Genomic DNA, 27,070 nt, shown 5'->3' with positions numbered 1-27,070 from the left:
TGCAAAGTGTAAGAAACAATGCTTCCAAGATGGAATCATCATTAAATCATCTGTTCATTTTCCCCCAAAGAAGGAATATATTCAGATGTTAAATGTACTAATATCCAATTCATCTAACTAGCCCATAAAATCACTTCTCATTTTTAAAATACTATTCTATTTCTATAATAAGAAGTACAAGCAGAGTAAAGACTTCTCTGTATCATTAATTCTGCTAATTCAGACCAGCAAACATATAAGTTTAATGCATGTTTTGTTGAAACTACACAGTAGGTGTTCTGTAAGTAGACTGTTAACATACTGAAAAGACTGACCTTGATTACTTCCAGGTGCATAAACCTGCAAGTCTTTTTCTAAGGAGAGGCTGACCCACTTTGTTGGTGTATATTATTTATATGGCTTCAGAGAACAATAGAGGTTCTAAATAATGACTCTGAACCTATAGGATGTATTAATGTAGGAGGAAGTGTGCTTTTTCTTCTAAGTCTAGGAATTGTGTAAATAGCTTTGATTCAGATATTAGCAAGCACTTGGAGGTGCACGCTGTTGCGTAGGTGCCTGGTACACTCTGCATTGGCCACTACTAGAGAAGCTGCATATGCTAATTATAAATAATTCATCTCTTCATTAAATTGGGTTCCCTAAGTATCCCTAGTTAAAAAATTGTTAATCTTGTATTATTTAATCAAGTAAGTAATCATTCTATCACAAAAACCTGAACACTTTCAAAAATGATCACATTTTTATCTTAAAAAGAATATTCAACTTTTTCTTCTTTACACTTTTTTCTGACATTTGAAGGCTTCAGTAGTCAGGTTTTTACATAATCTTGAAGAATTTAACATAGATTTTTTTAAAATATGATGAATGGAATAATTTTATCTTCAAAATAATTGAAATTACTAATGTAAAAATGCATTTCATTCTTCCACATTTAAAGAGCCTCCAAACACACACCATTATAAGCAAAGGAGGGTCAAGAACATCTTTAAAAGAAAAAATGAATTTAAAGCAGGTAATATATGTGTTTTTGTTATCTTTACAACTTAATTTGTAATCTTAAACCATTATGAATGAAGTTACACTATAAAATCATGAAAAACAAAACATATTTAAGAAATAATATTTTTTTCCTTGAATTCAGACATGTTGCCTTAACGATTCAAAGCTCATGGAATCACTTCTGATAGGTCTATAGTGCTATGTATCTATCACAGTTTACAGATAGCAGAATACATTGAAGCTAAACTAATTACAATTGTTACATTTTCTTTACATGCTCAAACTTCCCACCTTACCTGTAAAGGGGTGCAGGGTTGCCTCTTGCTTCACAATTTAAAGTTATTTTTTTATCCTCTGAACCAACATGGAAAACACTGTTGCTGGGCTCTTTGACAAACACAGGACCTTGTAAAAGAAGCTCACCTGTGTGCATAGGGGAATAAAAAACATAATAATAAATGAAAGGTGGTATAAAGTGTGCAGTCTAGAGTTGAAGATGAAAAATAGCAACTATCATTTGCTCTTAACTCTCTTACTATGTACCCAGTAGCATGTTGTGTTAACATTGCTTGGTTACAGAGCACCTGTCATTCCATTCTCAACAAAGAGTGAAACCCCCACCCCCAAAACAGAAAACCACAAGAAGCACCAAATATTAAAAACCACTTCAGTCTGTAAATAAGGCGCCACTGTTTACTTTCCAGAACAATGCCCGTATATAATTCATAGTTGTTCTTTGGAGAATAAATGAATTACAAGAAAGTTTTTCTATTGTAAATCTGTTTGCAAACCTAAAGCTAAAATAAAAATCCATTACTTTTCTCATAACATTTGAAGAACATGAACAGTTCAAGGCTGCCCATGTTGTTTTTCCACTTTCAATGAAAATAATATCCAGGATTCACTGGGATTTTCATTTTCTTCATAGTAAATGACATAAAAGAAATGAAGTGACTTTCAAAAAAATTTCCTACTTTGAAACTGGGATATTTTCTGAAGGTAACTGTCACATTCACACACACACACACACACACACACACACACAAATAAAAAACAAAACAAAACACAAAACCTCTGCCTCACTGTACTAGGTTGTGAAAGGAGAAAGGGTTATATGAAACAGTTATACAATGGCAATTATATAAGCATTGTCTGAACATTTATAAAAACAAACTCCTAGAAACAAAGTTGAAAAGGGAACTCTTTACTCCCCTGACTTGGAATGCTCTGTCAAACTGAACAGGAGTTTCTATTGAAGCAGAGAGGGTAAAACGAACAAAATGATTAAGAGAGTCTGTGAAATGTAAAAAAACAAAGAAAATGAATTGAATTGTTTCAAAAGCCTCTGGAAAGAAGAACTTACTTTTTAAAAAATATACTTCAAATAGAAATAGCACAAATAGAAACATTTGCCACACAATGTTAATCATAAAATCACAACATGAAAAACCACAAAAATCATTGAAATGAAGGACATATCAGCAACAAGCTTCAGGGTAAATCCTCAGTGCTCAGATATGTTTAATCAGTAAGTTGTTATGAGTGTGAGTACCACAGTTCTGTCCAGTGTGCAGTAGATAAAAGCTAGTCCTAAGCATAGTTAAGTGACGTAAGTCGGTTCACCCAGCATTTCAGAATGTCAATGTATATTATAGAAGTCATTGTAGAACTCACATAAAGACATGTCTTTGCCCTTCTGTAAAGCATTTAGTGTTATCTCGATTCTAGGAATGGCCCTAGGCTTCTGTGAGATAATGCATGACACATCATCAACCATAAGCACAAATCACAGAGAGTGAACTGGTTATAGAAAATTCTACCTCCAGTGATGTACTTCTAGCAAGACCACAATTTCTACAACCCACTCTCCCAATAGTTATACTTACAGGGGACCAATTGGTCAAAAATCTGTGCCTATGGCAGGCATTCTTATCCAAACCACTGCAGGTATGAGTGGCTACACTGGATCTGGGAATCAGGCTAGCCACCATCTTTGTTGGAGATTGACCATACCAGAAAAACCAACCATGTGATTATGGGTGAAAGAAGTGAGTTTTAGGGTATCAACTGACCAAGAGATTGAATTCAGCCATTTATGTAATCATTAGTCAGCCCAGCATAACTGGACCTTAGGTTATAATTATGATTTAGTTAAAAAAAATGATAGATACTTATGTGCACTAATAGAGATGAGACACAATATAGACTCTGGAGGCATTCAAGACATGGTATCTTGCTAGCATAGACAAAATATGATACACAGGCATGTTATCAGCCAGGATACTATCTTAGCACAGCATAGTCACTACCAGTATACTACAAACAATGCCAACTTTCAGTTGTTCTGACAACCTTCTCAAGTTTACTGTGGCACAGAAGCAGTAGAAAACACAGTTGGAACTCTGGATTGTGATCTTTTATGAAACATAGCTATAGCATCACGCCTCACTTTGAGGAACAAGTATGATCCCAAGATTAAATAATTTATACTCTATTTTGTTCCTATGCCAGGATATTCACTGGAATGCTGTGTCAGGGATTGTTCAACTTGCAGTGGGTTTGCCAGTACATCATATCACTCAGGGTAGGTCAGCAGATACCTGTGTGCTTGTTAATAATCATCCTGCCGGCCCTAGAACATGGTATTAATTACCATAATAACTCTATATTGGGAAAATCCCATTTTTAAAATGGGTGTTTGTTAAAATAAGGTTTTAAGTCCCAGTCTTACCTACCCACTTTGGTTTGTTTCAAAGCAGTGAGGCATAGAGAGGATAAAGCACCCCAAGAATGGCAACACAGGGTCTCAGTGAGATACTTGGTATCAGGTACCAACCTTCATGGCTTTTATTTGTGCTATTTTCCAGAAACCACTCTGTTCTAAATACAGGCAAAAAAAATTAGATCCTAGACTGTTTTTTCAACTGTAGTTGGAATTAAGAACTTGTAGAGCACTACCATCCTGTCTGAAATTTAAAGATCTCAAAGGTATTTAAGACTATCAGTAGCCATGTGGAAACTTCCAGATCTTTAAACGTAAGTAGAAATTAATAACCAAATGTGACAAGTTAGTCCATACTTTATGCTCAGATGAAACACTTAAAATCTACTCAGTCTTGTTGCACTAGATAAAATAGGCATTGAGAGATGCTGGGATATGCTGTTCTAATCTCTCATCAGCAACATAAACTTAAAAGAAGCAGATACTGGCCTTTGCTAACCAAAAAGGAATTATGCAACATTTTCTTCAAAATGAATTTTGATCTATAAAGGTTATATACTTTACTCACATCGATACTCCTAACAATCGAAAGGAATCTGATGTGAAACAGAAGGTAACCTCTTGCCTGATTAAACGTATTCAATGTAACATCTAGATTGATGTTGAACTTGACTTCCTGTGACAGAGACATTTTTTAAAATATGCTGGTCTGGTTACAAAGCCCCATTTTAGCTTAAAGTAAAGGATATATAACACTGTTGAGCATGACAATGAAATCTAAAAATTCAATCCTATGGTGTTCTTTTGCCCTGCACTGGACCCCTAACAGCCACAGGCAACTAGGAATAACTGCCTTTGAATGTAAGTACACACTTTATGGACTCCTAAGGTAATGTCACGTAAAAGATCAAACTGTACCTGATCAATTCTAATGGTCACATGTCATACAATTTTTATGAAGACTGACAAAAAGTAACAGGCAAGGGATTTCATGCTGTTGCATTTCCTTCACTACAAGAAGTAAAAAGTCTCAAGGAAAGTTGATGTTACCTTTTAAATTCCTAGGGGAAATGAGAGCATATCCCAAATGTGCCCTGCTGTTTTATATCATATGTACACGAGAAAATAAAAATGATAGTGGGAGCACCTTGAAACGAAGACCAAAAATACAAAAAGGAATCAGGGAGACAATACAACTAAAGACAGAATTCAAGAGATATGCATGAAGATTGGAGTATTTCATTAACTTTCTAGATTCCAGAGTGCCACAGAATAAATACTGGCTTTGGGTAAAAAGAATAAAAGAGTATGTTGTCAATTAGAAGAGAGCTACATTATTCTACAGATGAAAAAAAGAAGGACAAAGATGAACAAAGTTTTTAGCTTTAAGATACTCTCTATATGAAGACTAGTAGTGAACAACTAGGGGAGGGGAAGGAAATTACCAAAATATATCTCTTTATATTACCTCAAGGTTATAAAAGGATAGCCTAGCCATTCTTATAGAATACATGTCTATGATAGATATTTGAATGTAAGATGCATGCAACATATATTAAAAAAGCTACACATAATGGACAATGTCCTGTATTAAACTGGCCTCTGGCATCTGTTATGTCCACATTCTGATGGTATAAGCCTAAGAACAAGGTGGCATCAGGGGTGGCTTCTTCTGAGGACCATGAGGGAAAGATCTATTCTGTATCTCTACTTGGCATTGAATTGTATGGGTAACTTCACTTTATGTCTTTTCTGTGTGTGTATCTCTAGCTCCAAACTTTCCCATTTTACTGGGACATCATTTGTGATGATTTGATCACAACCTTACAACCTGACCATAATGATTTATATGTAGAACAGTGCCATTTGCTAAGAAGGTACCATTAGTTGGTACTTATGGTGAGCATTTTATATACATTGTAGGCTAAAGAACAGCAAGTTCTAGTGTATGACAAGGAACAGGAAAGGTCAGAGTATAGCTCAAAAAGGGGTGGGGAGTGATGGGAGATGTCATTCTGTATATGTTTCTCATACTGGTTAATAAATAAAGCACTGTTGGCCAATAGGAAAGGAAGATAGGAGGGACTAGGAGACAAGGAGGAAGAGGAAGTAGTAAGGAGGAGCCAAGATGGAGAGTTGGGAGAAAGCAGTATGCCGGCCGGCTCCCCGGTAAGAGAAATACATAGATCAGCAGAAATGGGTTAATAATTAAGGCAGATCTAGCTGATAAGAAACAAGTAACTGGCCAACAGAATTATATCTAATACATAGTCTCAGTGTGCTATTTGGGGCTGGCACGGCGGCGGGACAAGACCGGGCAGTGGGCTGAAAAAAACCATACTCTTACAGGGGAGTGGTATTTTGTTGTTTTTAATTTGAAAAAAAAATATCCTGTCCTGTCTACACTTTATTTTTTAAAAGAATCTGTCAAATCAGAATGGAGTGATGGGAACTGTCATCATCTTTTAGAAACTATGAAGGAGCTATAAATATGTGTGTACATTTAGGCATATACACACACACTTACATGTATATATGAGTATGTGTGTAAATGAACACATATATTTAAGGTGTATACTGTAATCAAAACACTAAAAGAAAAAAATGGCAACGGAGCATGTTTAAAGATGAGGAAGATGAAAAATAAAAAGAAAATAATTTTCAGGATTAACTTGTGTCTGCTATTCTCATCTGGAAATGTTAGAAAACAATTAGGTTAATGGAAAAGTGCTGTAGTGTGATACACACTGTACAACTGTGTGCAAACCGGGCACCAATATAAATTAGTAACTCTTTAAACTGCTAAATTAACTGTCTAGTATCTCAATCTTTATGTCCTTCTCTGTCAATCAATAGGAAGACACAAAACGCATGCAGAATAACATTCTATAATTAGGAAGTTGGAATTGAAAAGGACTGGTTAAGCATTACAAGTGCGAGAAATAAATTAAAAATAAGCTTTCTTGACACATGATTTTTTTTTAAACCAAGAATCACTTTAATCTTTTAATCCAAGTCTGTTGAAGTAAACAAAACAATGCCAACACACTAAAAGCCTTGTATTCATAACCATTTACAATGAGGATATGTACTTGGATGCCAGTAGTCTGCCCTAGTAAAATGATGAAAGGTCTCATCTAATTCTATAGAGTGATTTCAGCCTGAACAATAGTGACATAGAGTTAAAGAATGTGGAAGATTTCTGAGAATGCTCATCATGCCCATCATAGTATTAGTTTATTTCAATAGCTATTTCTGACTACGGGAAGGTTCTTTAAAATTGAGAGAAAAGGATACTAATCAATGTGGAGTTATATTACAAGATAGAAATAATGAATTTGGAAGGACAACAGATTGAGAATAGTTTGCAGCTTTTTTAAACAAAGGTTTTCATAGTGGCTTTATTTAAACTCATGCCATTGTATTCTAAATGTGATCTCTAGCATTTCTGATCCCCCTGTCACCCTCCTGCAATTCCCAGAACAGAATTATCCCTTTCTTGCTGGATGGTTTAACAGAAATTTCAACAAAAAAGAATGCTATTGTGATGTGTGTAACGTGTATTAGATACCAGGAGAACACAATCCATGGTCTCTGTATTATTCAAGAAACAAAACATTCATTGTCACTTGCTATTATAGCAGCCTTCACTGAGGATCTTTGAAATGTTCATCACGAGAGTCTCACAACATGTGAGAAAAGTTCATTATGCAGCTCCTCTTGAAACATGTCTTTAGTGTCTTCCTTTCAAAGATTTTAATAGAAATGATTCCATTTATGGGTTTTATTCCTTTTCAACAACTTTAGGTCAAAGCCTTGGGGACTGCCCACTATTTCCTTAATGTACTTTAGAAATAATGTTTTCTATCAAACTCTAGTCCATGGCCATTGTTTCTATGAAAACATAATTATACAGAAAAGAATTCCTATTATAAATTGCTGGTGATAGAGAAATGTTTAAGAGGACATTCTCCCTGGTGGTTACGTTTTAGTGGATTTCAGCAATTATAAGCTATGCTATAAAGGAATATCATCTCTAGTCAATAGAAGCCAGTGTTTTGTTTGTAATGATCTAATTATCTGAGTCTTTAAAAATGTTAACTCTCACTTGTGTGTGTTGGGATGTGTATATACATGTACATATGGAGGACAGAGGAATATGTCAGCTGTCCTGCTCTGTCAGTCTCTTTCTCCTCTCAGGAAGGGTCTTTAAACCTCACTATCCTCCAGCCTGCACCCCATCCCCAGCACTGAGGCTACAGGTGCATGCATACACAGCCATAATAGGATGGTAACTTGGTTTTCTATGAGTTTTCATCTAATCTCAGATCCTCATATGCGCACAGGGAGTACTCTTACTGCTTAGCCACTTTCCTAGACTTAGGGTGCAATTACTTTCCCTCATCTTCTCTCACCAACAGACATCTGAATTCATATTTTTTTCTACTCTTGGGGGAGGGATTAAACTTTCTCTTTTGGCTAGGATGAAGATAAAAGGAAATATGACACAAAAGGCAGACTTTCCTAAATTGTGTCGGCAAAAATACATAGACTATCCTGCTTTGAGGATTCTAAGTGACCCATTTATTTGTATGCAGCAATAGGTCATAAAATTTTTTTCTGAAATATTACAAAGACTTAAATCATTCTGGGCAGTATTTTTTTTTTCCGACAGGGTTTCTCTGTGACTTTGGAGCCTGTCCTGAAACTAGATCTTGTAGACGAAGCTGGTCTCCAACTCACAGAGATCCATCTGCCTCTGCCTCCCAAGTGCTGGGATTAAAGGCATGAGCTACCAATGCCCAGCTGATGTTTTTCTTTTTATGCGATCCTGCTATATTCTATTCCACCCAACCTGCTACATTCTTCTTGATTTCTTAATGCTAGCAGAGAAGGAATGGATTGAGTGCATGGGGGGTGTGGTCAGAGCAGGGAATGGGAGGAGAGTAGGGAGGGAAAACTGAGATTAGGACATAAAATAAATGATTGAATGTAATGAGTACAATTAAAAATTAGTATCACCACTCACCAATATGTTGCATATTAAGTAAGTTTTGTGTGTGTATGTGTGTGTAGTCTGCAAGTGTACAGAGGAAGTGAATAATGTTGCACACTTACATATGTGTGTGTGTAACTATGGCATGTGTAGATGTCAAAGGACATTGGGCACTTTTCTTTTTCACTCTCTGCCTTATTCCTTTAAGACAGGGCCCCTCACTAAACTCAGAGCTACATTATAGAAAGCCCCATGACTCTTCCTGCTATAAGTCCCTACAATTCTTGGTTAGTTACAAGTGGGTGTGGGACACACCTGTTGCTGAGATCTGAATTCATATGCTTACCCACTGAACAATTTCTCTAGCACTTTCATTGATACCTTCTCATTACCAGTTTGACAGCCACTGGTTCAGGCACATGCTTCTCCTGCCTACATTATTGCCAATTATTATTGGTTTTTGTGGGAGTGGGTGATAGTGAAAGAAAAGTACTTTCTACATTGACTTCTATATGAATAAATCACATCATGTCAATGACTAAAACTATTAAAACACCCATAAATTGAAAAATGGCCTTACAAGTCCCAAACCACAAGAATCTTTTCGAAAAACAATGACCTGCTCTAGTCTTGCCAGTTTTAGGCAAAAAAAAAAAAAAAAAAAAAAAAAAAAAAAAAAAAAAGAAAAGAAAAAAAAAAAAAAAGCAATGTGGATTCTAGCAAAGCTGCCACAAAAGAGACACATTATATTTTAATTTTTAGTGCTGCGTAATATGGAACTTCAATATGCTCTTGGCTGATGAACATGCATGTTCTCAAGTGTCAATATTGCCCATTGACTACTAAGCCCTATGTGAGACACTGCATTTATTAACATACCTAACTTCAAGGCAACACAAAACCACTCAAACAAAACTGACCTTTAAAAAAATATTGCTTCCTTTAATCTTGGCACAAATTATAAATAATTGATCTTTGAAGTTACAAGTAAAATTCAGCTAGATGCTTGATATACTTTCCAGTTCTGGAGAACCTTTGGGCAATAATGTATGAGCAACACAAGGAGAATGAGACGAGCCTGGGAAGCTGTAGTTGGTGTTCTCACACACATCCTTTCTTAGAATTAACCTTCAGTGGGCTTCTGTAGCCTGGTCTTGTCCCCATTTTCTTATCACTCCTCCCTCTCTGCATCTGGATTCGAGTTCAGCTCAGTGTTTAGCTGTGGGTGTCTGCTTCTGTTTCCAGCAGCTACTAGATAAGGGCTCTATGGTGGTATAGACAGCTGACCTGAACAAGGAGGAGCTAATGGACCCCCATACTGATAGCTGGGAAACCAGCATTAGACCAACTCAGATCTCCTGAACATGGGTTTCAGTTAAAAGGCCTCTCTCATGGTCCATCCCTAAGCTTTGTGCATAAAGAAGATAGTAACTATATTTAACAAACATAGCTACACATGTAAAAGTTGTATCAATTAAAATTTTTGGTTAATTATCATTAGATTGGAAGTCAGCCTCTGTGCCTCTGTGTGTGAGAGCACCATTACAAATTACTTTTCCTGATCCAAGACTGACCAGCAAATGCTGGAGGAAAACTCCAAGCAGATGCTGTGACTCTAACTATACTATAAAATAATTTATACTATAAAATAATTCATGATGAAAATTACCTTCTTACCCAGGAAAGCTAAGTCAGTGTCTTATGTACAGTTCTTCAAAACAAGATAAGAAAAAATTAAAAGACAAGAAAAGAAAATGGAAAAATGGAATATATTAAGAGCATTTTCTACTGTTGTTAGTTGGTTGTTACTGTTTGGCAATGTTCAGGCTCTGGGTCACACACACCCAATCGACTCCCTTCTGAGTACTGCAAATGTGGTCCTACACAGGAGTAGCTTTGCTGGAACACAGGCATAATAGCACTCTCGATAGCCACAGCACTCGACTAGTAATCTATTGCAGAACGGAGTGCTGATGCAGAGCCCCATTTCTGGGTTTTAATGACTTGTTTGAAAGTAGCAGCTGCCCTTGCCATTAAAACAAACAGAAAGTGAGAGGCTGCCTTTCTCCACTGGGCTGCTTCAATAGACAAGCCTTGCAGGAAGTCTGCTGTGGCTATCTACTTTCCAGAAGTGAAGTAACACAAGGGTTTTGAAAAATACACTGAACCCTCTAGAAATCAATTATGAGAACCATGAACTAAGTTAAAAATTAACAGACATGCAATCTCCTTTGTTGACTTATTTTCGAAATTGATTATTCCATGACTGAGTGCAATGAGATGCTGTAGTGTCCACTGCTTATTTTCCCCCACAAACTAGCCCTAGGTCTCCCCCCAAAAGATTCCACTCTCAATTCACGCCCCTTTATTTTGTAATGTCCCATTAATGGACAAGGGTGTGAAGCCATTAACTGCAGGTTGGGCAACTATTCCCTATCTGGTGTTCATGGCTCTCAAGCAATCCTTCCTTCAGGTTAAATGTTCTGGAGTTAGGATAAAAAGACAATATCCAAACTAAACAACTGACTGCCTTCACATTTCCCTATTGTCTGTCTTATGTATTTATGTATTTATGTATTTCTTTAATTAGCCAATTATTTAATTAGTTAATTTCATGTGTATGGGTGTTTTACCTACTTGTATGTCTATCTACCACAAGCATGCAGTACCATAGAAGCCAGTTAAGGCCAGATGAGGGCATGAGAACTCCTAACACTAGAATTATAGATGGCTTCAAAATGCCAATTGGGTGTGAGGAAATGGATTCAGGTCCTCTGGAAGAGCAAGCAGTACTCTAACCCACTGAGGCATTTCTCCAGCCCCATCTTTGTTTTTCTTTTCTTTCTTTTTTTTCTTATTTTCTTATTTTATTTTTTTCTATTTTTGTTTTTCTCATCTCATGCTTTAAGTTTTGGGTTTCTCAGATAGGGACTAAACTATACTTTCCTTCCAAAGTTTTTCAAATCTGAAATTTCACAACTATATGAAAAGAATATAACCTATCACCACTATGTAGAACCTTTGATTTCCATAGGTGCAATTTTTGGCCACTGGGTCACATTTACTCTAAGACTCAGATTTGGACTATAGAATGTCCATTTAAACATTTTAAGATATTTACACAAAGTCAAATTTAGGCTTCCAAACAAGGAGTAAACACATCCAACTCAGCAGGGTGGAAGATACTCTCTACGTCCACAGGCCTCAGCCCTACAAAGACTCAAGCATGCATGGATGACAGAGAGCAATTCACCTCAAATGACTGATAAAATGACTGTGTTTATCGAATAAGTTACCCTGGAATGATTTACCTGTTTTATGCTTGAAATGTTTTTGGCCTTTTTTTTTTTTTAAGTATAAAGTCTGTTTTGAGCTCAAAGCTGAAAATAATACTACTTCAACAGAAATTCAGTTCAATAAATTGAATTACACATAACCCAAAGCCTCAATTGCTTATAATTTGGGTGCAGGCTATGTCTTTTATTCTTAAATCTATACCCTTTGTGCACTATATTATAATAATGGAAAAAATATATTGAAATTGAAAATATGATCAATACTTTATTCAAAATAATTCCTTTATTAAGAGTGTTGAAAAAGTATGTCATGTCCACTTATGAGTAAATACATTGGTTCTGCCTCAAGGTGGTGGGACAGACTTTCTTAAATCTCCATGGGAAGTCTCACCCTCTCTAAGGATGGATGGGGTGGGGTGGGGGAAGGTGGAAAGAACAGGAGATGGGGAAAGAGGGGTAAATGGGATTGGCATGTAAAATTTTTAAAAGATTGTTTTAAAAAAACAACAAGTATGGCATGTGACTATGCCATGTGGTTTTAGATAATGGTGAATCAAAAGGATAATATTGAGTGGTATCTGACTATTACATGAACTTTTAATTTTTATTTCAATAAAGTTTCACTGGGGCTCAGTAACCATTATGGGTTACTTGTTCCACATAAAACATCCACAATGATGGGACTGAGTAGTTAGGTCAAGGGTTACTCAGCCTAAGAAAAGTGAAAAGATCTATAATCTAGAATGTTTTGCTAAAGTCTGTCAATCACGCTTTCTAGGGCTCTGTTGTTAAATGCAACCATGATATTTGATCAAAATAGATATGATTTTCCTTCAGTATTTTCTTACCTTCAGGCTTGCTAGCCAGTATCTCTGGGGCACTCAGTTCTCAAGTATAAAAATGATATGACTAGGGAGATGTTTTTGGTACAAAGACTAGCAGTACTTTTACAGTAAAATAAATGGAATTTGACATTAGTGCATACTTTTTGTTTTGTGTTGCATCAAATTTTGAATTATGTCTGAGAAAAGTAATTTGTGAGAAAGTACTGTAATAAATGGACTTATTAATCACAGGTCTGTATCTCTATGGCAAGAAAAATAGGATGGAATAATGCTTCTCTTCATGTGGTTGTGAACACTGGTACCTGTATTCATTCATCTAATTTAATGAATACTTGTAAGTATTATGCCTAAGACAAAAGATGGCTATTAATCTGTGGAGGGTAGAAATTCTGTCCAAAAAAAAAAAAAGTGTGGTGTGGGAACATTAATAATACTGAATACTGTAGTGAGATAGTCCTTCTGTGGCACTGACCACGCCCATTGGGGGTTTCACCCAGGCAGCAGATGCCGCTCCCGTCCCCCACCTTCCTCAAGGGGCAGGGTCCCTTGCCTAACCAGGTGGACTCACCACAACTTTGGGACATTTGCCTCTTCCTTATGGCAAAGGAAGTCTTTGCCACCAAAGCGGTCCTGAGAAGGCACTCACCGCTTCTCATTTTTTGCCCATTTCCGCACTCCACTTTCCCTAATGCATACATTAAAACTTGAAAATTTTACTTTAATATTGATGTGTAACTTTTCCACAAGGAATAATAACGATTCCTAACATCAGACTTTGAACTCTCCGGAAAGAAGATGGGGCCCCACATCATCGTTTCCACTTGACTCAACCTGATACATCGGAACTACAAACATCACCCTAAAACCGGTTTGAGACTGTTTTGCTTGAGACAACTCATGACTAGCTAGCTGTAATGGTACACCTTTTTATTACACCCTTGCCAGAGTTCAAATAGAACTACAGTCAACAATTTTCTGCCACACAATGACTAGCTACATATGTCACAGCCAGTTCTGTTGAGAAATTTGGTTGCTAAAAATTTTCTTCCTACAGGATCCATTGGAGCAATCATTGTCCCATTTCAGGAGGAAGTAACCTTAAGATAACGACGCCCCCTTTCCCTACCCTTGGACTTTTGGGATAATAGTCATCGTCTTTGGGTTGGTTTTAGTTATTTAGGGTTGGGTATGGAAGGTGATGCTTACACTCGGGTTCATCTTTTAGACAGGAATAGGGAATGGTTGGGAAAGGTATGGTTTAGATGGGATATAGGTAGATTAGTCTATTTTCTTGTGAATTTGAGTAAGAATGAGAAAGTATTTTACAGCTTACATTGCTATGTATTCTTATATGTGGTAAGCTATGTAAAATTAAGTTTATATTTTGTTATATTGTGTGAAATCTTTCCCCTTACGATGTTTTATGCATCTTATTTTTACCATATTCTATGTATGTATACTTTTCTTGATTCAAGACATTTGTATATTGACATAATTTGGGATATTTATCATGCTGCCCTTTATAGTTCTACCTCTTGTATTGACATTTCTACTCTACCTCTATTTTAGGGATTTATATTTATGTATATGTATATAGTTATATTGTTTAAGTATTTGTTCCTGCTTTACTCAGGAAAGTTTTAATCAGTTTTTTAGCTAATTTCCTGAGTATTACAGATTATCTTCACTCATGTTTCCTGTGCCTATGAGATTAGTCAGATATAGATGCTTAATCTTCAATCACTTCATAGGCATGAAGAACATGGCATTTAAATGTTTTAATATTAGTATTCCGTTGACATGAGACACTAATAGCACCGTGCACTTTCCTGAAAATATGTTGGACACTGTTGTCGCTCCTGCTGGAATTCATTCTCGCCTCAGCTAATGGCCTGTTGGGCAAAGAATTGCCCCTACCTTGACCACTGATTTGGACATGCAGTCCTATGTGCTTACAGGAGACAAATATAGAAGACTGCTTGACCTTGCCAAGTCAGGGTAAGACAGCCATTCTACCTCCTGCTATTGTTGTGGTCTGTCAAGTTCTCTTGGCCTTAGCCAAAACTGGGTGTACCAACGTTGCTGTGAGACCTAGGGTGACTGTCCAGGTGGCTTGCTGTTTCTGTCCTTGCTGCACCTTTTGGAAGTTGTCCATCCGCACTTCCTGTCTACTCTAGTATTGTTATTTTCCTTCTCAGGTCTTGATGAGGTTGAAGATTAAACTATCACAGCTATTATTCTCTCTTCCTAGTTAGATATATTAGGTACTAGACTTACATTTTCCAGCTTAGGACAACTATATTGTAAACTCCATTATGCCTTCATCCTAGGACTAGATATGTAGGTCATTTTGTTCTCGATTTTCCTTTTCTTAGAGCACACTTGTTATTCACTGTTTTGTATATAGTTTTGTATTAAGCCTGAATATTTTCTTAAGACTAAAAGGGGAATTGTAGTGAGATAGTCCTTCTGTGGCACTGACCATGCCCATTGGGGGGGTGAAGCCATGGGCGGAAGTGACCTGAGGAAGGAGGTCGGAGAGAGATCCGGGAAAAGATCTCTTGCTGGCGGGACTCAGACAGGAGAGCATTGGGTGGAATTTCCTAGTGTTCATCTGTCTAGGTTGTAAGTTATTTCTCCCTGAATAAACATCTATTCGGCCTATTTATTTATCCTGATCCTTATTTAACCGTGATAGAATACATCAGTTATCACTAAAAAATAATTCTCCATCAGGTATTTAGTCTCCACCTTGTATCCAAACAACTATGAGAACTCAGGAAAATAAACAGGTAAGAACTTTCAATGATTTGAACAGCATGAAAAATATATAGATTCTTAGTATACTGCTATTAGGTAAATGTTTCTTTTCTGTATTCTCCTAAGGTAGGAATAATAGTTAAAATGGGAATAATTTAAGGCCACAGCACTAAATATTCTGAACCCTTTGCATATCACAATAAAGTAAATTTTAGAAAGCCAAGTCTGGCCACATATGTGTCACAATGAATATGATCCCTTAGGTAAAATATGATGTTCATTCAGGATTCCATACCCTACATTGCTTAATAGACAACGAATGAATCACATTGCCACATAATTATAATATATATACTGTCATTGTGCTATCTCTTTGCATATATTTGGACTTGAGTATTACTTGCATTTGTATATACATTATTAGACTGGGAAATTCTGCTTTCCTACATATTTGCAAGTCAGTACAGTACTGTATGAACCTGCAAAGGGGGCAGTTAGTGGTAAAAGTTTATTTGGAGATTACAAATCTGGGATCCTTACTTCAAAAACTTAGAAGTAATATAGAAGCACACATAAATGCTTCCATGAACCTTTGAAGCTCCTTAAGTGGCATATGAAATGGCTGTTCGTGTTGGGAACATTCTCAGAACAGAATGAGCCCTTGATGTTGCCAATGTAGAACAAGGAATTTCCATGCATGGAATCTGGGTGCTATTTGAGCTATTTCATTAATGCTCTCATGCCCATGGGTGACCTAATCAATGCCACAATGGAAGCAGATGATCCTAAAACTGACTTAATTTTAAATATTGGTGACGTTTATCATTCTTCCTTGTATGTAAAATTGGAGAAAAAATAGTAAGTTATGTGTATTTATCAACAACAATGGCAGATCAAACAACCACACCCTTTAGTCATCACACTGGACAAACCCCTCAGAAGCAACCCATCACTTCTTTCTTTCTATTGATTATCATCCATGAGAAGATGTTGAGCCTTCCATGATCGTACAGCAAGTGCAAATAAAAGGATCGAATCATACCCAACCTTCCTTGAAAGCACATAACAAAGACACTCAGGACAAATTGGGGACCAGATCAGCTTGAGAACACAGGGATTTCTCTTGCTTTTATAAAAAATTAAATTACCAACATTACCCTTAAAGTTAAAACACACAAAGATTTTAATTGCCAGCTAGCAATATTAGTTTTGACTCCAGTATCCTGATAAAAAGGAAAATTAAGCCCAGATGGTATAAATAGAAAATAAATCCAAATATAGAGATAAAGATTAATTCCTTCATTTTCGGTCAAAGGTTTGAAAAAGATAATAAATTTAATGGCCAGCTATGAGGATGGGATTTTTCATTTTCTATAATTTTAGATAATATGAAGTTTTCATTTTCCTTCTTTGTAATCAAAGATTACCAACAATGTAGCATGCCCAGAGAAACACTGGTTGCATTAGGTTTTTTGAAATTTACAAAATACTAAACACAGATTTATCAGTTTTAATCTCACTTATCTAACATAAAAGAAGTACAAAGGGAAAGACTGAAGTTGATTGACCAAATGACCTAACAGATCTCTACTGAATATTCCACCCAAACATGGCAGGACACACAGTCTTCTTATCAGCCCATGGGAGTTTATCAAAAAATAGCCCACACACTGAGATGCCAAAAAATTCTCAACCCACTTAGAAAAATGAAATAACTCTATTTATTCCATCTGATCACAACAGAATAACATCTCCATTCCATAGCAAAAGAAACCCCAGAAAGACAAAACATCATGGATAAAACAACAAGATATTGGACACTGAATGAGTCATGGAAGAAATCAAGGATGAAATAAAGATAGAGCATTAAATGAAAATGAAAACATAGCTTACCAAATCCTCTAGGCTACTTTAATCTTATAGTTTTAAAGTATTTGATCTTCAACATTTTGAGTAATGGGGTGAAATGTATCAGCAAGAATTACTTGAACATTTCAATAGTGCATGCTCACTGTTCTTTGAAAGATGCCCATTCCTCCAGAAGGAAAGGCAAGGCAAGTAGGCACAGTAGCCATGAGGACAGCTTATCAATATGAATGAACGTCAGCAGACTATCAAGTTAATTCTTGTCCAAACTTTTGACATGAAGATATGACATTTTACATACCAAGGACACACTCAAGAACCAAGAAATAGCATCACCAAAACATCTTGTAATATGTTTTAGTAAGTTTTCATTTTTAAGTTAATTAAATTTTCTAAATTATTCTTCTCTCATATGTTACATCCTGGTGGCTGCAGTTTTCCCTCCCTCCTCTCCTCCAGGTACCTCCTGAAATCTCGCTTTTATATTTTATTAGTATCACAGCTATCCTGTAGTGTATACAGACTACGGGGCATGCTTGAACATGTCTATGATCCACACCAAAGAAAACCCTAGTCAGCTGCCTACTGAACTTTGGGTTTTCTGATTTATGAACAGCTCCAACTACAGGAAAGAACTGCCCTTCTATAACCTATGCTGCCAGGGAAGTTCTGTTTCTGCTCATTTAGGTAAGGTTTTTCATCTGGAAGCAATCACAAATGGATATGCTCAAAAATATTTACAGAAGTCTAGTTCCTCATAGCTTTCTTCACACACACACACAAACACAAACACACATATGTATGTATGTATGCATATGTATACACATACATAGACACATGCATACAGAGAGAGAGAGTCAGAGAGAGACAGAGAGACAGAGAGACAGTAACAGAGAGAGAGATAGAAAGAGAGAATGTCCTCCCAACTAGTTGTATATATTACTTTCTATACCCAGTATCAAGTAATAGTCATGAAGTACTTTGCTGCAAAAGTGCCTGGAGCACACATTATTCATAAAAGCCTTAATATAACTTAAAGGCCCAGAATGACAGTTCAGACAATCTAGAAAAAATCTTCTCTGTGCTAATGACTAGCTATGTGACTTTGATTAAGCACCAAAGCATGTAAACCTTACTTCTTTTCAACACAGCCAGCTCCAGAAACACACATACATGTGAGCATATATATATATATATATATATATATATATATATATATGCAAATATATGCAAATATATCATGTGTTACTCAATGTTATTAAAGTAATATGATCATTAACATATTTCATATCTTCTCTGCCCAAAATTATTCCTCAACAGGCTATGAAGATGGAGCAGAGGATACAGAGCCTTCTCTACAACAGGGAAGACAAAGACCTGAGATTGGAACCCAAAGACCCATGTAAAAACTGGGTGGGCATGGTGACAACATGCAACCCCAGCATTTAAAAGACAGAATTAAGGGATCCCCAGGCCAATAAGGCTAGCTAAGGCTAACCAAATCTCTGAGTTTGAGGTTAAACTGAGAGGCCATGGAACACCTAACATCAATATTGTCCACAGACAAGAATATGTGCACAACTGAACACATGTGTGTGTACATAAGACAGCAAACATATACATGCAAGGATATATCCCTTTAACTTACAAATTCCAATAATGTAGGGCTGCCAAGTCACACGGTCCAGTCTATTATCTCACTCTATCAATCTATTTGCAATTCTGAGAAGGTCTCGCCTTTGACCATCCACCTGCTGACTTGGAGAACTTATCAAGTCTTAGTATTTCTTCACCTCTATACCAGAGCATGACATCTTTTATTTAATTCTCCAAATTTCACTACTTAAAAACTCCCCACCTGGAGCCCCTGCCATGACACAAGTAGATGTTGATGTTGACAAAGAGATATGATCTTTAGTATAGACGGACTCCAGCTCCTGTCATTCAGATATGCTTCAACCACTTCAACACTATGAATGTCTTAAACAATTCCAAATCCCTGTCTCCTTCCTTGTCATTTATTTTCTGTTAATTGTTTCATTATCTTCCCAACAATTTCAAACTTCAAAAGCTCCCTTCAGCAGTCTTCTCCCTCACTAAGAGTATTCATGCAACTGCTTGTCACATTTATTCAGTTTTGACTTTCTCAATTTTCTCCTGTTTGATGTTACCTTTCTATAGCAACTGCCATTGGTTGGGCACTGTCACACAGCTATTTCCTGAGAATTAAAAAATTCCTCCTTGAAGAAGGAGGGCTCCTAAAACCCAAGAAGCTATCGACATATATAAGGCTCTGGAGCCTGGAAAGGTACAAAATTCAGAAGGTCACACTTTGGGGTATATATGCATAAATCACATGCTAAGCAAGGGAGAATCTCGGTGGAGTAAGGATCCAGATTTCATAGGCTCTCCCCCATTCTGGGGTAGCCTTTTCAGTGACAAAACTGCTTTTGAGTTATCCATGCTCCTATCAGAAACCCTAAAAAACTCAAAGATTCACCAGGATAAAGTTGGATGGAACTGTTTTTTGATCTGCCCTCACTGCCCTAGGTAGGATCAATGAGATTTTGTTTTTTCCTATCTCTCCAGAAGAGTCATGCAACAGGTGTATAATTTACTACTCAGGTGATGTATGACAGTATCTTCCAAGTATCACTTCTGTCTTTTATCCTTCTACTTTAGCCTACTAATACCCCATTTGAGCAAAGTTATAATGCTAACTCAGATGCCAATATTTAAGCCTGACATCTTTCTTTTAACCCATACTACCAACTACAGTTTTGTTTATGATATAAGACAATGTTAATTTTTCTAATTAATAAAAGGAAAGTAGTATCAAGGAAATTAATTTAGTGATATGTGTATGTGTGTGTAACTAAAGATGTGTAGTCCTATTATTTAAACATGTAATCTATGTAAAACTTTTAATAATGTACATTTTATCCTTTTAAAATATTATATCTTTGAAATTCACAATTACATTTATGTCAAATCTCAGTTTGGTCTGACTATATTCCAAGTTCTCTGTGGCCACATGTATAACTAACACAGAAGTAAAGGAAGACCTTCAAAGATACTGCCTGGATTCAAAACCTGAGCTCCACTTAACAATGGTGATAACCTTAGACAAAGCAAAAATACATCTTTACCTCAGTTGCTGCCTATGAGGTAACAAGAAAATTATCAGCCTCAGAGGATTGTAGTTTGATTTAAATTATCATATTCATACATAGACCTGGATGGCATCAATATTAACTGAAATAATCCAGACACAGCAAATAAACAGCACATGATCTAACTTGTCTATTGAATCTCAGATAGCTGTACATGTAGAAGCAGAGAATAGAACAGCAGTTACCAGGGACAGGGGAATTCAAGGAGAGAGTAAAAGAGCCTCAGGTAGGCAGAAGACATTCCTGGAGCTCTTTTTCCAGCATGTTGAGTACAACAGTATACTGAAAAATTCACAAGAAAGTTCTCAACAAATATGAAGTGATAGATACCTTAACATGCTTTGAAATAGTTTCAAAATATATATGTAAATTATCACACATATTTGTGTAGGTAAAGTGGGACATACAGCTCAATAGTAGAAAACTTGACTTCATATGGAAGAACCTTGGTTTAAGTGTTATCACCACAAACACACACAAAATCATTCCATACATATGCAGTTATTTGTCATTACAAATATTTTATATAGAAACTCAGTAACCAAGTGATCAAAATCAACTTTTTGAGAGAGGATTGCCACACAACAATGTTTAAATATGCATTAGTTATCATTTTTGCTGTAAATGTTATTCTATGCTAGCCTTGTATAAATTAGAATATGGCAAGTGTATGATATACTTTTCTCTAAACTTCTCTTTTGTGTATATTGTGCTAAATGATGTCCAGCTTTAGTATAGTGATAATGCTTTATGCTGAGGACTGTTTGTCTTACAAATGTGTTTGGGTTTTTTATTTGACATATAGGATTCTATACTGAAATACTAGGATTTAAACACAGGATTTTGTGCACACATACTATAAAAGTACTCTGCACCACATCTTTAGCCTAATTCTTAGGCTTTAACTCAAGCTTGATTCCTTTCAGTATCTGAATTTTATGAATTTCTTTAGTCTGTCAAGACCCCCAGGTCATCATGTGGAAAGTAGGGTTAAAATTAATGAAAGGGCCAGAGATTCAACTAAATAATTAATGCTTCAACTCAGAAATTTCTTAGAATTCAGAAACAATCAGGGCTCAATAACCAGAGTAATTGTTTGGAAGTCCAACTCAAATGGTCTCCATTTTTGTTTTTGTTTCCTAGGTATTCATTTCTCTATGTAAATAGTAAGCTTCCACGATCTCTTATTTATTTTAGATAAACTACAATCATATATAATGACAGCATTTCTTTTATTGTTCATGTGAGCCTCCTTTCTATCCTACATTGCCCACGGCCTGATGCATCTTGGAGTCCTCCAGTGCACTTATCACAATAACCTACACAAAGCTAGTGCTTAGTATTCAACCCACTTAATGTCTCTTCAGAAAGGTATCCTGGTTCACAGCATGTGGGAAGCACAGCTGAAAAAAAATAAATAAAAGAACAGAAAGCAGAAAGATGAGGAGCAAGGCTGGGGCAAAAATACAAGATGAGAGAGAACAAAGACCTGAGCTCCCCACTAAAGGGAGAGAGATGCATAAGAAAAGAGGAGACAGACAAGGACACACAGTGATGGTATCTATCCTGTCTTCTCTCTGTTGAGTACACACTTAGGATATACAATTTATTGCTTCCCATCAACAGTGGCTCAAATGATTGCAGGCCTGTGTGTGTATCTGTATCTCACTGGGTGTGTGTATGCATTCCCCTATACTCTATTATTCATGAGTTAATACGTAACTACTCTTAATGGAAGCCCCCATCCATTTAGCTCTTCTAATAGGATTCAATTCATGGAAAAGCATGACATACATGGGGACATCTTAAAACCCTTTTATGTGATGAGTACTTTAAGACAGCTTAACACTTAGGTAATAGAAGTTAAATCAGTTTGAATGAGCACTTTATTGGAAAGAGTTATGGTGTAATTATGGGATACTTTGAGACAATAGCTATTTTAAGAGCTAAACAGAAATGTGGGTTTTATTTAAATTACATGTTTGCTGAACTCTAATTATGCTTTCAAAACATGTTTTTAAAGTATATTTAATCTTGTCTTAATCAGCATCAAACTCCAACATGTTCAGTTAATGACTAATGTTATGGGAACAAAATGCACCAGCCATGCTGACATATTTTACTGGCTCTCACATGCATATTTGGTTGGCCTGTAAATGTTTAAATGGAATAAATGAAAAACAACTCTGGAGGTCAGCTGCTGCTGCCATGGGGATGATCTGAAACAAGTTTATTTGTAAAACCATGGAAGGTGTCAGGATGTATAAGCAGAGATCAATGACATCTCCATTTTACCAGTTTCAGTGCTATCAAGCTATCTTGCACTGTTCACAAACAGGACAGAAGACTTGAGAGCCATCTCTGCTTAGAACAATAACTTTCTTGAGGTATAACCTCTAAAACAACAACAAAATGTCAGACAGTCTAAATATAAGTTGTGGTTCATTGTGGCCTATAAACATCCTTAATCATTTTCCACATGAGGACAAGTATGGTGTTATTAAAACCAATTGAAAAAAAAATACCATACAGTTATTTGTGGGAGAACTTGAAAAGCATATTTTACTCTCATATCATTATGAAATTACAGTGTGGAGAGAAAACTAACAAAACAAGTTAATAGTATAAAGATAACATTGAACAAAATGGATGGTATGCTGGAAGCACATGAATTCATATGTCAGTAGATGTGCATAGCGTTTAAAGAAATACAACCACTGGCATAAGACAAATAGAGATAATGAGCTTACAATACAGGCTATTGTTGTGAATATAGTCTGCACATGTTTCTCAAGACAAAATACACAATGTTAAAGGCAGACTGAATTTAACTATGCTGTCTATGGACTTCTCAATTACAAAGTGTATAATTTTTATTAAAATTATTTAAAAATGCCAGCTGAACTTCTTCCAAATAAACTTTCTAATCTCAATTACAATAAGTTGAATAGATTTAGGTATACATATGAGAAGATCTGGGCTCACACTGCATCCCCCATACCTGAAATGAGTGAATTTAAAGGTCAAGAGCCAAAACTTGAAAAATCATGACTGTCGCTTCTGGGGGTAGGGAATATTTATTGTCTGTCATATTGTTCTGAACAACAGATTTTTGACAAAGAAGCTAAAATTATCCAATGGAAAAAAGAAAGCATCTTCAAAAAATGGGGCTGGTATAACTGGATGCTGACATATGGAAGATTGCAGATAGATCCTTATCTATTCTCACATACAAAACTTAAGTGAAAATGGATCAAAGACCTAAACATAAATTCAGTTACACTGAACCTCTTAAAAGACAAAGTGGGAAGTACCCTTGAACGAATTGGTACAGGAGACAATTTCCTGAACATAGCACCAATAGTAAAGATATTGAGATCCACAATTACTAAATGGGACCTCCTGAAACTGAGAAGTTTCTGTAAAGCCAAGAACACAATCAACAAGACAAAACAGTTCCCTACAAAATGGGAAAAGATCTTCTTCGCCAAACCCACATCTGACAGAGGGCTGATTTCCAAAATATACAAGAACCCAAGAAACTAGACAACAAAACCCATTTTAAAAATGGGGGAAAAAAACTAAATAGAGAATTTTCAACAGAGGAATATGGCTGAAAAGCACTTAAGGTATTGCTCAACAACCTTAACCATTGGGGAAATCAAAACACCTCTGAGATATGCATTGAAAATCCTACCCTACTAGGTAGTAAATGATATTCGATAGTCTACTCTTGTAAATCCACTCAGATACAAGATTAACTGAAAATAATCAGTAGCCCTCTTATATTCAAATGATAAATGGGTTGAGAAGAAATCAGAGAAACAACACCCTTCACAATAGCCAAAAATAATATAAAATATCTTGACACTACTTTAACAAAATAGATGAAAGACCTGTATGACAAAAAAGAAAGAAAGAAAGAAAGAAAAAGTAATTCTTTGAAGAAAGAAATTGAACAAGATATCAAAAAATGGAAAGATTTCTCATGCTCTTGGATACATATAGAATGGACAACAAAGTAAAAATAGCAATCTTAGCAAAAGAAATCTACAGATTCAGTGCAATCCCCATCAAAATCCCAGCAATCCCAACAGACCTTGAAAGAACAATACCAATTTTCATATGGTAAAATAAACAAACAAACAAACAGCAGGATAGCTAAAACAATCTTGTACAAAAAATGAACTTCCACAGGCATCACCATCCCTGACTTGAAGCTCTATTATAGAGCTATAGTAATAAAAACAGCTTAGTATTGGCACAAAAACAGACAGGTGGACAAAAGGTATCAAACTGAAGACCCTGATATTAATCCACATACCTATGTACACCTGATATTTGACAATGAAGCCAACAATATACAATAGATAAAGAATCTTCAACATATGGTGAGGGCATAACTGGATGTTGATATATAGAAGAACACAAATAGACCCATAACTATCACCATGCACAAAACTCAAGGCCAAGTAGATCAAAGACATCAACATAAATCCAGTTATACTGAACATGATAGAAGAGAAATTAAGAAGTAACCTTCAATGCATGGGCACAGGAGACCACTTCTTAAATATAATACCAGTAGCAAGGACACTAAGAACTGACAATTAATAAATAGGACCTTCTGAAACTGAAAAGCTTCTGGAAGCCAAAGAACACAGTCAATAAGACAAAATGGCAGCCTCCAAAATGGGAAAAGCTCTTCACCAACCCCATATCTGACAGAGGGATAATCTCCAAACTACATAAAGAACCCAAGACATTTAAGGAATTGCTCAACACCCTGAGTCATAGGGAAATGCCAATCATAAGAACTCTGAGTCAACAACTTACACCTTGTTCAAATGGCTGAGATCAAAAATACTGATGACAGTTTATTCTGGAAAGGATATAGAGTAAAGGAAACACTCCTCCACTACTAGTGGGAATGTAAACTTGTACAGCCACTTTGGAAACCAGTATAGCAGTTTATCAGAAAATTTGGAATCCACCTACCACAAGACCTAGCAATACTACTTTTTGGGATATACCAAAAAAATACTCAATCATACCTCAAGGACACTTGCTCAACTATGTTCATAGCAGCATTACTCATATAGCCTGAACCTGAAAACAACCTAGATGCTAGATTAAAAAAAAAGATGTGTGATACATTTACACAATGGAGTATTACTTGGTTGTAAAAAACAATGACATCATGAAATATGCAGGCAAATGGATGAAACTAGAAAAAAATCATCCTGAGTTAATGCATACCCAGAAAGACAAACACAATATGTACTCACTAATAAGTGGATATCATATATAAAGCAAAGGATAACCAGGCTACAATCTATAACCACAGAAAGCTAGGTAACATGGAGGACCCTAAGAGGGACAATGGATCACCCTGGGATGGGGAAATAGATTAATTATCCTAGATAAAATGGGGGTAGGGGACTCTAGAGAAGGGGATGGGAAATGGGAATGAGGGAATGGAATAGAAAAATTGAGAGAGAAATGGAGAGGGAGAGCAATAAATGATATATCTTCATAGAGGGGGCCATTATAGTGTTAGGGGGAAACTAGGAGCTAGAGAAAGTCCCACGAATCCACAAGGAGGACCCCAGCTAAGACACCTAGCAAAAGTAGAGAGGGTACCTAAACTGGCCTTCTCCTCTAATCAGATTGGTTACTACTCTAATTGTCATCATAAAGCCTTTGCCCAGTAACTGTTGGAAGCAGATGCAGTTGCCGAGTATTGGGTAAAGTTCCAGGAGTACAGTTGAGGAGAGGGTAGAGGGATTATATAAGCAGGGGGTTAGGTGTCAAGATCATGTTAGGGGAAACCCACAGAGGCAGCTGACCTGAACTAGTGGGAGCTCAGAAACTCTACCCAGACAGTTGAGGATATTGAATGGGACCAATTAAGGCCTTCTGCATGTGGGTGACAGTTGTATAGCTTGATCTGTTTGTGGGGCCCTTAGCAGTGGAACTTGGATCTATCTCTGGCACATGAGCCTCTTTTGGAACCACTTTCCTTTCTTAGGATGCCTCCCTCAGCCTTATTGCAGTGGGAAGTCCTCCTTCAACTCGTTATGCCATGCTTTGTTGACTCTGATGGAAGGCGTTACTGTTTCTGAGGAGTGGATGGGGGGGTAGGAAGGATGTAGGGGGAGGGAAAAGGAGGAGAGGAGGGAGGGGAAACTGTGGCTGATAGGTAAAAATAAATAAAAGAAAATTTAATTAAAAAATTGTTCTAGAATAAGTAGTTACTCATCTTGACATGTGACTCCCAGATATTACCAAAGCATTAGTAAATGATGATTAATCAATTATTCATTATCATTTTATGAGAAGCTGGTAAAATAAAAATGCTTCATAACTTTTATAGGAAATTGCAACTTTCGTATGTAGTTTTAAAATAT

At 36.3% G+C, this 27,070-nt stretch overlaps 1 protein-coding gene across 1 annotated transcript in view; it reads right to left on the bottom strand.

The window, feature by feature from the left end:
• Positions 1-27,070, bottom strand: part of LOC127214590 (contactin-3-like) — a gene marked incomplete at its 3' end in the record, with an annotated part of 45,804 nt that overhangs the window by 14,095 nt on the left and 4,639 nt on the right. The window contains exon 2 of the mRNA XM_051174946.1: positions 1,299-1,425. Within this exon, the coding sequence (XP_051030903.1) occupies positions 1,299-1,425 (127 nt within the window). The remainder of the gene's footprint in view (positions 1-1,298; positions 1,426-27,070) is intronic.

The sequence above is a fragment of the Phodopus roborovskii genome, unplaced genomic scaffold (genome assembly GCF_943737965.1).
Source record: "Phodopus roborovskii unplaced genomic scaffold, PHOROB, whole genome shotgun sequence".
Classification (NCBI taxonomy): domain Eukaryota; kingdom Metazoa; phylum Chordata; class Mammalia; order Rodentia; family Cricetidae; genus Phodopus; species Phodopus roborovskii.
Note: the sequence above shows the minus strand (reverse complement) of the source record. Positions and strands in the feature narration are given on the sequence as shown.